At 49.3% G+C, this 15,402-nt stretch overlaps 1 protein-coding gene across 1 annotated transcript in view; it reads right to left on the bottom strand.

The window, feature by feature from the left end:
• Positions 1-15,402, bottom strand: part of nphs1 (NPHS1 adhesion molecule, nephrin) — a gene marked incomplete at its 3' end in the record, with an annotated part of 32,573 nt that overhangs the window by 12,636 nt on the left and 4,535 nt on the right. Inside the window, exons 3-15 of the mRNA XM_080004692.1 lie at positions 9,789-9,911; positions 9,440-9,521; positions 8,579-8,682; positions 7,208-7,329; positions 6,867-7,038; positions 4,812-4,969; positions 3,706-3,847; positions 2,828-2,952; positions 2,515-2,683; positions 2,248-2,377; positions 1,878-2,050; positions 998-1,138; positions 264-404 (exon numbers count right to left, since the gene is read on the bottom strand). Coding sequence (XP_079860818.1) covers positions 264-404; positions 998-1,138; positions 1,878-2,050; positions 2,248-2,377; positions 2,515-2,683; positions 2,828-2,952; positions 3,706-3,847; positions 4,812-4,969; positions 6,867-7,038; positions 7,208-7,329; positions 8,579-8,682; positions 9,440-9,521; positions 9,789-9,911 — 1,782 coding nt within the window. The remainder of the gene's footprint in view (positions 1-263; positions 405-997; positions 1,139-1,877; positions 2,051-2,247; positions 2,378-2,514; positions 2,684-2,827; positions 2,953-3,705; positions 3,848-4,811; positions 4,970-6,866; positions 7,039-7,207; positions 7,330-8,578; positions 8,683-9,439; positions 9,522-9,788; positions 9,912-15,402) is intronic.

Genomic DNA, 15,402 nt, shown 5'->3' with positions numbered 1-15,402 from the left:
AAATGCTAAATAACTCCCCAAATCTGCTCCAATCGTCTCCTTCAGGAACATTTTGGTCCAAATACAGTCCTTTTAAAAAACACGCCCAACCTCACGTGATAGCTGAGATTTAGTCGAGCGTGTAAAGCAACGCGAGCCTCCGCCAAGCTTGTTGTTTTTACTTTGTACGTGCGGATTAGTGGGTGAGCGCGCGGACGAGAATTCCTTATGTACGTAGGGACGTTTGTACATGTCAGTTCCTCTCTGCGAGCGGGGGGGCTTACATTGGACGTCCAGGGCGACGGAGGCGAGGTTGACCCCTTCCTCGTTGGAACACTGCACCGTGTAAACGCCGGCGTCTCTCCTCGTCACGTTCCTGATCTCCAGCGACAAATCCTCTGACCACGCGTAGCGCGGCGCTTTCTCTTCGTCCCCGAGAACACGCACACGCACGCGCACGCACACACGCACAAACACACAAACACAGGCACACAAACCGTGGAGACAAAATCACACAGAAATGGTAAAATGGTCAATTAAGTATTCATCACGCACTCATCAGCCTCCTTCTCTGGCCACTGGTCTCTAAGTGACATCTAATCCTGCATTATTGATTGGCCTGGCTGGATTCCTGCACTAAGCCAACACCGGGCTGTGAGGGAAACATCCCGTAGCACAGTCCTCCGACTTTTATAGATGGCCTTCCATACGACAAATAAAATGGATTAGGAAAGGGTACCACGTGAATGGTCAGAGAGAGTGTCCACAGAATGCTCCCGAGTGACTCCGGCGCGGGGCTGAAGCCGGCGTTCGAATGGCCGTGTTGTGTTCAGAGAGACAGCAATCCTCATTTAGACTGCATACATTAGAGCCATAATGAGAATCACATTTGGCAGGCTCCCATGCTGGCTAACCTGCCATGTTTTATTCAGACCCTGAATGGCAGAGCAGAGTGCTTAGTTGCTGGCTCAGCTCAACAAGGACCTGGTTATAGAGCCATCACACTGGCTGCCATCACCTTTGACCAGCCTCTGCCTGCCGCGCAGCCAAACGCAGGAGATCCCCTCGGGGTTCGCTGACACCAACGCCGGAATGGTCGCCGCGCCGTCCTCCCGCACCTGCACCCGCTCGGGCTGACCGGGACCGAATTCCGGAGGGTCTGGCGCGGACAAAAAGAAGAAAAAAAAAAGGTAAGGATAGCAGATCCCGCCCGCCAGCCCGCCGCGGGGAAACATCAAGCGGGGAATGCGTGGAGGAGGCGGAGACGAAACGCGACGAGCATGAAGACGCACAGCCGCGGCAATCACCGGCGGAAAAGTCGACATTTCTTCCGATGATTCCGGATTCCAACCAAAAAGGTAACGGGGGAGTGTGGCGACGGGGAGAGAGAGGGAGAGAGAGAGAGAGAGAGAGAGAGAGGGACAGGCATTAAAACGACGAGTGACAGCGCTGTTGTCCGACCACAGCTCCACACAAACACACAGTGACGTTCCTTCATGCTCACACACGGCGGCAGGCTTTGAAGCGCTGGTTGACTGCCGCCTGTGAAATAGCATCAAAGGCAAACATGGCCGTGTAGCAAAGCAAATGAACAATTAGGACACAATGCCGCAGAGCTCAATGGAGTCACAAATAACAACAAACGACAAACCCGCGCCCACGTAGACCCACGGCGCTACGCATGGGTGCGCGCGAAGCGAAGGCACCCACAAAGCAGGGCCGTTTGGCGCACGCACACCACCATGATCAGAGTGTATTTTTGGGTTGATGGCCCGTGCCGCATCTTTGCAACTCTGCAACAACAACGGATTTAAAAAAAAAAAAAAAAAGCAAGGAAGGCGAGAGAAAGGAGTAAAAAACGGAAATCGAAATCGAGGATTCGGCCACTCTCCGCTTACACAGCACATTCAGTCGGTAGAAAGTGTTGACCCCTTCGGCCAGTGCCGGGCTGTAGGCCTGGCAGACGACCCTCTGGTTGTGGTTCCGGGAGGTCAGGGGGAGATGCAGGCTACTCTGCACCGACACCCCACCGAACGCAGCCCTCCTGGCAGCCTGCTCCACCGGCGCGAGCCTGAATCAAAGTCGAGTGTCCTGAATATGGGGGCCTAGGTCATTTTTACATATCTTCAAATATAACGCGGTTTGGCCACAGTTCACAGTCTTATATCCAATGATAGTTTATCACCATTTCTTAAGAATTAGCCTCCGCGATGAATTCGCCAAACCCGCCGGCGCCTCCACCCACGGCTTGGCAGATTCATGGCTAACCTGTGTGATCCTAAGGACCAGGAGATGTTGGCCTCGGGGTTGCTGCTTCCAGACAAGCACTTCAGAGTGAGGTTCTGGCCCCGTCGTAGCTCTTTCTGCTTGGCAACGATCTTCACGTTCAGCGCAGGAACTAGAGATGGGTGGAGCGGCAAGAAAAGGCTGAGTTAAAAAAACCCAATAATCACACCGCTTCTTTCCCACAACGACATCTGAGCGCCTCAAGTAAAGGATCAGCAAATTCTTTATGGCGTCTTAGCGACAACTCACAATGCACAGTGAGGTTGGTCTCCGCGGAGATCACCTCCTCCACCTCATTTTCGGCGTCGCAGCGGTAAGCGGCCATGTTGTCGCTGGCTGTCAGAACCAGAACCAGCTCTCTGGACACGCCCCTTTCAAATGCCACCTGCCTGAGTGCATTTGACACAGGCCTGCCATTCTGAAAGGGGATTCGATAAAGGGAGTTTTTATGTACTCTCAACTCCAGGGCCTTAAAAAATTACTTATTAAAAAAAAATAATAATAAATCACGTTTTTAAATGTCACAAAAGAAAGAGACAGACATACATATAGAGATAGAAACCTTTAGCCAAGTGAGGGTCCCAGTGGGGTTGCCTCCGCTGGAGAAGCACACCAGTCGGACGGTCGTCCCAGAGCGCAGGGGAACGTGTTGGGGAGGACCATCCAGCCAAACCTTCAGGGGCGGGTCTGAGGGTGGAGTCGTGGGAGTTATACCTGTTCTAGCGCTCACATCACCTCACCATTTCAACAAGCCTCAATGCAGGCCAACGGAGCAAATGATTTTCTTCCTTGGAAAACCAAGATAAATGTACTTTCAGAAAACAGAAAAGCTCTCAGTTCAGTCTTGAATAAAGATATTGTTCCAATCGTTGCGGCAAGTACAGCCGCTTGTCCGTTGCTCCGACCGAGTACTGCATGGAGGTTCTCCGTCAGTTCAGTTGTAGCGCCACATAGAGCCAATAACTCATATTATATCGCATTTAGAGTAGGATCTGAGTGATATTTCAATTAACTGGAGACACTTTTGACCGCTGTTTGCTCACGTTACCTCAAATAATTTATCACAGGATGCTAAATTGTTTGCCATGCAATATTGTATTGAATATTGCAGCAAATGTGCAGTAATGTGCAGTTCTAATTGCATTGGTTGACATCATTTCTTCTGAGAAGCTGCTCCGACACCAAGCTGAAAACAACAGTGTTTGATAACTCAGAATTACCAGGAAAATGCTTAATGCTTTTTGTTGGGGGACTTGTAATACAACACACTCTCTCCAGAGCTTCTATAAAGGAAATGGCACTTGTTGGGATTCGACAAGTTTTATTTAATGACTGTGGGAATGAGTGGTCAGCTTTTGAAATGAAAAATGAGGAAATACTAACAAAGTGAAAAAATCCGCAAAATGACAAAGGCAGAGACGAAGCCTGAAGGTGACTTACAGTAGACGTTGAGGTTGCGGGTGTGGCTCCTTGAGAAACGCGTGCCCTTGTTGAAGGCCTCACAAGTGAGTGGCAGTCCGTTCTCCTCCCTGGAGACCCGATGGGTCATGTTGGACATGGTTGTCATCCCACCGTTGTCTCCCTGTGGACACAGAGGCACAGATGACGGTTCAGCCTGGGACGGCCAGCCCTGGGCTGGTGGAAGGAGGGGGGGGGGGGGGGGGGGGGGAATTAAAATTAACAGATGAAAAACAACCCACGCTGCTTTGTCTCGGCGAAACCAGATGGCAAATTAGCCGCCCCAAAATAATTGATGCTTTGCATGGCCTGCGATGGATAAACACGTTTACACAACTCTTCGTCTTTGCACACTATAATAAATTGGACAAAATGCCATTTTGTTCTGTATGGTGGCGGTCATGCCTATGCAACACCGCTGGATATTAAAGCTATTATTGTGGTGATTACTGTAAAAGCCACCGCCAGACGGCCCTGGAGAAGGGACTGGACACGAGGGCCAGTCTTCATTAATTCGGCACGAACAGAACATTGTGGACTAAACAGAACACTGTGTTGGATCAAATGAAAAGGTCGCCTCCAGATAAATAAAGAGCTCATTTAAAAAGGCTCAACCTCCGTGTCGGCTTTTATTCACTTTGGCCGTAGTAACAAACCAAGTGAAGGAGAGCTACAGAATGTTTTCTTTTTTTTATTTCATTTAAAATGATGTTCATTCATTTTTTATAAGATTCTCATGGTCAAGTTCTGTATTTATTTATTTATTTTTGTTTCATTTCTGTGAAGGTTAACTTGAGATCCCATTTCAGATTGTAGATGTCCCTATTGGAACCGAATCCATAGCGTTTCACGGTCCTTTCCCCATTCAAACACCTCAAGGTATGTTTGGACCAAGAGGAAAGGCGCTGGAACTTCATTAAATTAGCTCTTTTATTCAAAGAGAGAAAAGTTATTATTTTTTCAGTTTTATTTCCGTTCCGTGGCACGCACAGTCAGCAGTCCTGGGCATAATGCATGTCAGATGTTGAGTGTTTGTTATGGCCTTTCTAATGCAAAGATCTACAATGTGCTCAGTATTACCATCCTACCTCCGCCACTGTGACCACGGTGGCGTTGAGCTGCCTGGATCCAAGCCACCAGCGAATCTCCACCGGGGGGTTGCTGGAGGTCGTATAGCAGCTAAGGGTCAACGCCTTCCCCTCGATGGCCGTGAAGGAACCCAGCACAGTAACCTCTGTGGGCTCAACTGAAGCAAAAAGAAAAACAACAAATCAGGTAAACAGAGCACTTCCATGAGAGTATTTTTTACCCAGAATTTGTCCTCTGCATTTAACCTATCCTAATTATTACTCACTGCCCATAATAGGATGGGTTAAATGCAAAAGGACACTTTCCATGGTACATCACCCAGGATCCAACTCAAATGCATTGCTCAAGGGCAACAGCAGAGGTATATATACTTATTCCCCAGTGTATGCACGTCTTTTCAAAAATAATCACGAAAAAATGTCACTAGATGAATTATGCATGGCAGAGATGCCGACTTTAATCACGCCGGTGTTGTAACTACTTAGTGATATTAGAGAAAGTCGTCACAGAGGTAAGGAAGGAAATCAGGTTCTGATGCAACTTTTTTTTTTTTTTTTTTTTTCCCCTTTTGTCCTCTGGAGGTTTCCAGCGTGGCTTCCTAAGTCTGCTTTGTTTCCACCGTGGGAGATGGGGTACAGGCTTCAGGCAAAGTGATGCAGCTGCATGAAGCCCTGGGGGGAGGCAAAGGCTGGAAAATAGGCTGGCAGACGCTGGGGAGAGGTGTGTGTGTGAGTGTGTGTGTGAGTGTGTGTGTGTGTGGGGGGGGGGGTTGTGTGTGTAAAGCATCCGCTATATGTTTAAAAGGGTATATATCATATGGGACGCCGGATTGGGACATGTCCACGCTCTCCATGTGTGAAAACTGTAAGAGATTGTGCAGGCCTCTTTTCTCGGCGCTCCGATGAGACACGTTCTGTGCCCTGCAGGCTCTGCCAGCGCCTGGAGCATCGGCAGCCAGTCAGCAGCTCATTTTCAACATTCCTGAATGGATTGTACTGGGAGAGCTGCCACTGCAGCTCATTGCAGATTGGGGAGAAAAGGGACAGACCTCAGCCCTTTTAGACCAACTGGCCAACAACCCCTTTCCAGCCACAGAAGACCCATTTGTGCTAAAGCCCAGGTATCTTGGCAAAGAAAAATCCTGCCCCTCCATATATATACACATATATATATATATATATATATATATATATATATATATATATATATATATATATATACACATACATACACACACATATAAAATATACATCTATATAAATATACATACACATATATATATACACACACACACACACACATACTGTATATACAAGCACACACACATACATATACACACATATACAGTATATATATATTATAAGATAGATTGTATTAGTTAAAAGGCCTTTTTTTAAGCTCTGGCTAACGTTGTTTGGCTCTGTCGTGGAAATGGAGCTATTATTAGACTCAAACTGCCGACAGTGGAACAGTGGGAAGCTCAGGATGTTGAATATTAATTCTGTGTTTGCAGTATTGTTGCTGAAACAAACACTTTCTATGCAGAGGAGACACTGTTTAATCTGTTACCTGTTGGCATCATTATCATGGCAAAAAGTGGGGCCTTTACTGCCTCAGGATTGTGAATGTACTGTAGTAATTTAACAAACTACGCCGGCTATAAAAGCACATGCAGCAGTACTAATGCAGAGCCAGACTGAAATATGGGCGGCAGCCATAATCACCATTAGTTTCATTAATGATGTTAGCATTAGAATTTGTGCTGGCACAGCAAAAGTTTTCGTATTACAGTTAAGACAAAAATTATATTCTTGTGCATCACGTCCATATCCTCGATAATCCACAGCTACAGTATGAGTCATGTCTCTTGTTAGCATGGGTGTGTGTGTGTGTGTGTGTGTGTATGTGTGTGTGTGTGTGCGCGTGTGTGTGTGTGCACCTGCATGTGTATGTGTGCGTGTGCGTATTTCTGGGTAAGCCTGGGCATGCCGCAACACAAATTGTAAAATAAATATATATATATATATATATATATATTTTTTTTTTCCACTCACAGAGCACAGTGATTTTACGAGTGACAGACAGAGCGGACGGAGACACCAGATTGACGCTTTCGCAGCACAGCACCATCTCGTTGTCCTCTGGAGCGACCTGCAGGGACAGGGCGCTGCTGGAGCGCCGGGCCTCCATGTCCTCCTCCCAACTGGTGGACAGCACCTCGCCGTTCTGGCAACACAGGATACCGTAACCGTTCATGTTTGCACTTTTACACAGGAGCACAATGCACGGCCAACACAATATACCAGCCGACTGCCCAATCTTCTATTTCCTCATATGTTCCAGTTTCCCGGTTTATTATCCGGAGCCGCCGGCGCTGACAATGCAGAATTGGTACCTTGGTCCAGTGGAGAGTGGGGAGTGGGTTCCCGCCTTGAGACACACACACCAATCTGAGTATTCTGCCCGCTTTAACCTCCTCTCTCGCCAGACCCTCAATCACGGGAGGCTGCGGCGGGACTGTCACAAAGAGAAAGAGACACCGAGGGGGAGATTGAGTTACCGCACTAATAGTGAAAGAGTGCGCGATATAATCCGTGGTAAGAGGGAGAAGAATGAAATTTAGGGGGAGAAATGAGGGGATGAGACAACTCAGGATCGACTGGGGGTGGAGGCGGGGGCGAAAATACAAAAGTGTTGTGGGATGAGTAGGCTCCCGGTAAATGTTTAGGGAACGCCGCTATTTGTTGAGACAGGACCAGTAATTTTGGCGAACCCAACATCGCTGTGGGATATGAGGTGCAGATCCAATGAAAACATTAATCAGCGGCAGAGCAGGGCACTGGGTGTAGTCCATAAAGCAAAATAACCAATGTTTAAACAGTAATAAGGCAACACGGAATATGAATAAATTACAGCCTCCTTGAATAAAATATATGCAGTAAAATAAATTAGGGGAGGATGGGCCTTTGTTATTGCTGCAATCACTTTCAGAGAACGGGCTGCACACCCTGGGCCCGGCATGACAAACGACCACCGCGCTAACAGCGTGGTCGGCTGAAAACGGCCGCCGCACCGGCTGGCGGAGCAAGGTGGTCCCTCAGATCTGCAACTTTGGCACTCGGCGCCGGAGCCCCGGCATTGCACTTTATCAGAGCAGCAGCGGTGCATAATGTGCGGGGAGTTTGGATCCAGGCGGCGGCTAAGGTGTCCGGTTGGTTTGTGGACAGCGCGTGGGCGGCGGCGTAAGCGGCGGCGGCGAAGCTAGTTCGTCGGTATTCCAGGCCTCGCTGTAATCAGCCTCATGATGTACGCCCCCGAAGAGCAAGGTGGGCGGACCTGCCGGACTGAAGAATCAATAACCTCAACAGATCAGCCGAGCGTTAAGAGAGGATACAAGGACGTGTAAACAATATACCAGCTCTGTTTGTGTATCCACCAAGGCGCCGCCGCATTGTTGTCTTGTCCAATTAGAGAAAAACTGCAAGGCCAAACAGGGAGTGACACTCACAGCGCCCAGATGTGTAAACTGCCGTTTGTGCGCCAAAGTCACGCAGTCTTGTTAGAACTACCGGAGGAAGTGTGATATCCAAACAAAGAGACTAAAGCTGACTGATGAAGATTTGCTTTTAGGGAAACATTTAAAGAGGAGCTCCAAGTGTGATGGTGTCATTTTTCATTTGTGTGTGGGTGTGGGTGTGGGTGGGTGGGTGGGTGGGGTTCCTGATGGGAGGTGCACGGGGGGTAACAGAGGAGATCAGATGCTCACAGTAAACCCTCATGGTGACCGCCGTCTCCAGAGGCCTGGCCAGGGCGGGACCCCTGGTTTGACATCGCAGCTGCCTCCCGTTGTCAGAGCTCAGAGCCATCACCCTTTGAGGGGAAATCAGTGACGGAGAAGAATGGTTGGTTCACGCTGCGTCGTGGGAAGTGTTTAAAAAACAGTCCAAACGTAAACATAAACCGTCAATATCACTATCGACCGCCGTCTGGGCTCAGCACAAAAGTCGTATTTTTGCACAACTAGGTTTCACTGTGCTGCGTCTGATGTGATCTGCATAAAAATAACCAGCCGCTGCCGCGCGATCATCAACACGCTAGACTAAATGAAAAGTCCCCGTTTTGTGTATCGCCTTCTATATCGAGCAAAAAAAAATGCTTCTCTAACCTTTACATACTGATGTGTCAGCCCGGCCCCACCAGGAAAGAAATGTGCAATATTGCTTGAGACCTTTGCCGTTTCGACAGGAGAAGCCGAACGGCACTGCAGCACCAATGTTATCTCCGGAGATGACAAGAGGTTATTATCTTTGAAATAGAGGAGGCAAGCAGGATTAGACTAATCTATAGCCCCGCTGAATATATAGGCACCTGGTGAACCGGCGAGGACGTATGTGTCTCCGCCGCCGAAATGTAATTTTGTGCCTCGGACAAAAGCTAATTCAATCACAGGGCGGCGAGAAACAGTTGACTGAGAAATTCTTTATACCCGCAAAGACAGAGGGGAAGGAGGAAGAGGGGAGGAGGGGAGGAGAAGAGGGGAGGAGGGGAGGAGGGGAGAAAAGGCAGCCGAGGAGAGACGGAGCCGGGTTGTGAGGAGAATGTGTTTGGCAGGCGGGAGGACACATACGTTACTTCGGCACGCGTGTTCAGGAGCTTATCCTTTGAGCCAGACGTGGTGAAAGACTCTGCACCTGTCAGCTCCACTCCATCTGAAAGACACAGCGGGGGGGAGGGGCGGCACAAAGAGCAGGAATGTTGTTCACAAATGTGTTTGTATGAGGGAGGAAGAGAGAGTGAGAGAGACACAGAGAGAGAGAGAGAGAGAGAGAGAGAGAGAGAGAGAGAAAGAGAGAGAGAGAGAGAGAGAGAGAGAGGATGGGTACGGGTCTACGGTACGGGATGTTGCAAAACAGTCGGAAACGTCCCGGAATATTCAGAGACATTCAGTGGACGAGGGGGATGCGAACGAGACCCACCTTTATAAAGTCCTATTTCGGGTGGGGGTTTGGCATCCGGGGCGAAGCAGGTGACCGTGTACATCTTCCCGGCCACCCAAGGCTCCGCCATATCCGCCTCCATGTAAGACGCGGAAGGTGGTACTGACGGATAAACACATGACATTTGGGGCGGTAAGACAAGGCAGAGGGGCTTTTCAACATGCCAGGCTGGTGTTCACCCAGCTGAGCTGAAACAGCGCTGATCGCACACAGGAAGGGTACTGTGTGTACAGAGTGAAATGACAAAAACGAGCCTTCCGCTCATACGCTTATCCATCGCGATAAATGCCCGGGGAAACACGTGCGCTCGAGTCTTTGCTTCCCTGACGTTCCACCCTCGACCGATGCTTTTCACCTGCCTGCCAATGAGAAATCCAGAATAAAAATCAACGTTTAACACGGGACAACGGAATGTTCCTGGGGGGGGGAGAGACGCCGCCGCCGCCGCCGCCCGATTGTTTCTAGAGATTTGGGCAGACGGATTAATCACGGGGACGACGGAGTCAAACCCCCGCGCAGCCGCCCGATGGAGTCCTGTTCATTACCGAGCGATCGGCGAGTCCAATTAGAAACCCAGGCCCACGGTTAAGGTGTTTTATTTATTTTTTCTTCGGCAGACGTGACTTGCAAAGACTGAGTTTAGAAACACAGACACCAAAGGCACAGTTGGAAAGTAGTTGAAGGCAAAACATTTCGAGGAAAATTCCAAGTTTTGACAGAGCGGGGCGGGGCGCGGACGTGAGAGGTGAAAAACGGGATTAATTGGGACTAATCATAACATTAATAAGTTGAGCCTTTAATCATTACCAGGGGGGGAAATTCAATAATAATAAGAATAACCTTTATCTGTATAGCACATTTCATACAACATGCGACTTTAAAGTGCATCACCTTAATAGAAAGCAATCAAATAATAAACAAAACAAAAAGCAAACAAGCAAAATGCAAGGAAAGTATAAAAATAAATAATAAAATCACACAAAAAAAAAAATAGAAGGATAAGACTCAAAAAAAGCCAAAAACAATCAATTCAAACAGCTTCAACGGAGTATAATTAAAAGATTAGCTACAAAGATATGTTTTTCAGCTTTCTTTCCCAAACCTCCCTCATTATTCTTTGGCACGGTGTTTCACCGTTCAGGAGCCGGAACGTACGTCCAACAGAGCCGAGGGCCCCGGGGTCCTCAGCCGTCAAGAGCTTTGCACACAGGGCTTCAAAATTCAATCCCGAGTGATCCTGGGAGCCCATGTGATGTAGCCCAAACCGGAGTGATACGCTCCAGCTTTCTTGGTTTTTTTCTTCTTCCTTAAAAGTGAAACTGCTGACTTCCGGGGAAAAAAGAGAAAGTTGAAGCCACTCGATGGACGTTTCAGCAAGGCCAGCGGAACGGGCCCCCCGGTCGTCCAATCAGCTTATCGACGTCTTTTTTCTGAGTTAGGGAAGCAGCGTACTTTGACTTGAAAGAGCGCTGTTCCGATCTCCTTATTTATACGGCAGTGTCAAAAAGGTAAATCAGATTCTAAAATAGCACCCAGGGCTCGTTGCTCCTCATCTGATTCAGACTGGGATCCAGGTTTCCGAGTTGCCTTCCGGGAGTTTCTCCCTTTTGGCTGTTCGGCGCCGACCGAAATGATTTTTTTTCCGACTAAATGCCGTAATAACCACTCCAGCGCTTATTTGTGAGCAAACAGAGAAAAGCCGTCGATGAAAACATGCATTGACTCTCCGCCACTGGGAGGTGCTGTGGCTGTGCCGCACAGTGGCCTTTTGGCTCCAGACGGCTATTGAGACAGATGAGATGTGGCTGCAGCTTCAAACTGATTTAAAGGAAGCAATTGAATCTGTGCGGACGGTGATGGGTTACCCAGGGAACTGCAGGGGCAGGGGCGCAGGCTCCAATAATGAGATGCATTTGTTTGTTTTCACCCCCCCCCCCACCTCTCATCTTCCCAGTGCCGATGACTGGGCCATGCATCTATTGACAACCCCTGCTCTCTAAATCTACTGAAGCCCACTTGATTCAGACGGGCGCATCACTTGTTGTGCAAAATAGGAATAATGATATGTTCCCAAACGAGGGGGAAGGAAGGTGATCTTTTATTTTTTGACTTGTCTTCCTCATGCTCACGCTCGCCGCTCTAACCAACTCTAACTTCATCATCTATTTCTACCGGTGGCCCCCCACCCCACCCCACATTGCATGATATCAGTCCTGGCCGCTGCGGCCAAATTGGGGGAAATGCGAGGGACGGTCCCGGCCTGCGTCGGGAATTCCAAGCCTTACATCCATCACGTCCACTCAGGCAAAACATGTGGTCCCAATCAACCCCATCGGAGTCCTCCCATCCAGTCTAATGGAAAACTACGCACGCACACACACACACACACACACACACACACACACACACACACACACACACACACACACACACACACACACACACACACACACACACACACACACACACACACACACACACACACACACACACACACACATGCATAAATCTCCGATGGTTATATCATACACATTATCCACGTCAACGTTCTACCAAAAATCACTGGACATCAAACGCCAAACTCCTCCGCCACCTCTCTCCACCTTCCCAACGCTCGTCTGCTTTGGTGCTCAGCTACATTGTTTTTGTGTCTCTCTCTTCCTTTCCTCGCACCCAGCCGCTTAATGAGGCACATAACATATAACCGCAAAAAAAAAAAAAAAAAACAGACTGGCGCGCAAAGACTCCTGCTCGTGCCGTTCGGATGAGAAACAGTGAGCCCAAAACATTTTGATTCATTAGACAAATACAGATGGATGGATGGATAAGGCAGATAAAAAGCAGATTAGCAGAGGCACACATCAATATGCATAAGCAGCTCTTTCTACCTAGCCTTTTCCCCCCGGCCCACGCACACGCACACACACACACACACACACACACACACACACACACACACACACACTTTTTTCCTCTCTTTGGTACACAAACACAAAAAATACCAACTCAACGCGGAAACACACCGAGGCAGATGAGTGAACCCTCCGAAGCCGCAACGCGAAGCGGGCGTGCGTACGTGTGCATTCACGTTGGCGTTCATTCATGTTGCTGATGATGCTCATGTACTCTTGTACTGTGTCTCAGGTGTGCGGCTTGTCGGTTCCAAATCTGTCCAAAACCGCTCTGTTTTCCAACATCCCCCTCATCTCGGCCGCTTTCTCCCGGAAATAATTCATCGTATCACCAGCACTGTCCCTCACCACGCCCACCGTCCTGCTCTTATCCTGGTCTTTAGGCAAAATGTCACTTGACAGCATTTCCCTTCTCCTTCTCCTCCTCCTCCGCCTAATACTCATTATACAAATATATGGTATACTCATTCACAGGGACACACGCGAAATGCGTACATTCATGGTCACATGCGCACAGACACGCAGACGACTCTTTCTTGAAGTTTGCTTGAACCCATTCCCAAATTCAAAATTGTCAGAGAGAACATTGCAGGTCATCATCGCCATGGCAGCACCTCTCCTGTGGAAAGAGTCAAGAATAAAATAATAAAACGTGCTTTTCCTCTGAGTGTGCAAACGTCTGACTGGCTGAACGACTTTTCACATCTTTCAACTGTCCTTTTACCTTCCTATCGCTCCTACTGACAATTAAAAGCCGCACGTCAAGTACGCATACACCTGCAGCGCAATTTGGTTGATGTCGATGTTATCCTCGCCGTTGGTTCATTGGCGTCCGCTGTTGGCCTTCGAAGAGGTGGTATCTTGGAGAACCAAAAACAGAGCAAGCTCATATTTTTATTATATATAAATCCGCGCCGCCACCGAATACACCGTCGCAGTAAATAAACACGGGAGGCACAAGTGATGCTGGAGTTATATTTCCTAATACTGTTTATAATTGGTGAGTTACCTTGCACCCTAAGTTACTATATACCGTTAGCAGGGGTGCCACCCACCATGCGCCACCGATTCCTGGTGTGACCGGGGCCCTAACGCTCTCCAAGTCCAGGTACGCATCCCATAAGTGTTTTGAGAATATTAAGCGGGAAGCATCGGCGCCGGCAAATGCGCTGCACGCCGCGCCGCAAAGGGGGGGGGGGGGGTGGGGGTGAGGGCGAGCGAGGGCGAGCGAGATGGGGGAAAAGCGTGAGTGAGAGAGTTGTTCATTAATAGGATTAAATGCTAAGGCTAATGGTATGAAGCGAGACAGTGGATGTGTCAGGTGTGTGACTGGCACGGCGCAGGGTAAGTTCCAGAAGGAGGACGCGGGGGTGGCAGCGAGGTTGTTATTGTCATGGATTACCCACTGCCACTTGATCTGCCTATTGCAATAATCCCCTATCTAAGCTCCACAGGAAAGCAAACGCGCACACACACACACACACACACACACACACACACACACACACACACACACACACACACACACACACACACACACACACACACACACACACACACACACACGCACACACACACACACACACACACACACACACACACACACACACACACGCACACACACAGACCCATGCAGAAGTTATGATTCTCCGACAGACATGACACCCAAATAGTTTTTTTTTTGTTGTTGTTATGGGCATATTGACATTGTTCTTTGCCTCCCACTGGACTACCTAACTGCCGGCGGTGATCCATTTTGAATTAGCCGGTCATGATATCACCCCCTCTGACCAAGGAATCCAATTAGGCATCGGGTGCAATGTGCTTTGTTTTCACATTTGCTATCTCCCCCTCTCCATCTTCTCATAAAGGGTTTAAAGTGTTTTGATTTGAAGCAAGGCTTGATGGGATGCGGCCATGGTCGGCTGGTCCGGGCTGCGGGGCCGTTGGGGAGCTGTAGGTTGGTGGGGTCTGCGGGGAACTCCGGGGAGATTGCACTCGGCAAAAGAAAAAAGCGTTCCCGGGCTCCCGACGCTAACAAGAGATAGATCCAATCGGCTCATTATCATACCTTGGATTAGTCAGAAATTGCACTGGGTTGAGCTGGTAGGATGGAACAAATGACCCCGCTGGATCCCGGTGGTAGATCGCCTTTAAAAGCCAGCGCTGATGTTTTTCCCATTCCGCGGGTTGTGTCGCCGGGCAGCTGCTGCTGTCCATCTTGGCACGGAGCGGAGGTCGGCAGCTGGAAAAACCGCCCTTCCAAAACACACGACAGAGACGCCAGAGGAGGAGCGGGGAAGGGCCTCTCGGATCCGGGCGGATCGCGGGGAAAAACTCGGACAGCTGTAGTGGTTGGTCACAGTGAATGCGACCACCGCCGCCGCCACCACCACCACCATTGTGCGGCGTTTTGGGCGGACGTGCCTGGACGTCTCCACCTGGTGATACATGTGGGAGTGCGGCCTGCTGTGGGTTGCAGGTGGAGGGCTTTGCCACGGTGACACAGAAGACCTTTCCCCACCCCCTTTCCCCACCCGCCGCCCCTCCTGGCGTCAGAAAAACCTGCTGGCTTCTCAGAGGAGCGTGAACGGCGAGAGTCGCCAGGCAACACCACCCCCCCGCCCCCCTTCACCTCCTACGATGGCCAGAGCGAAAAGACTCCCCGGCCACCAAAGAGA

This window comes from Zeus faber (genome assembly GCF_960531495.2).
Source record: "Zeus faber genome assembly, chromosome: 8".
NCBI lineage: Eukaryota > Metazoa > Chordata > Actinopteri > Zeiformes > Zeidae > Zeus > Zeus faber.
The sequence above is the reverse complement of the archived record's forward strand: the minus strand, read 5'-3'. Positions and strand labels throughout refer to the sequence as shown.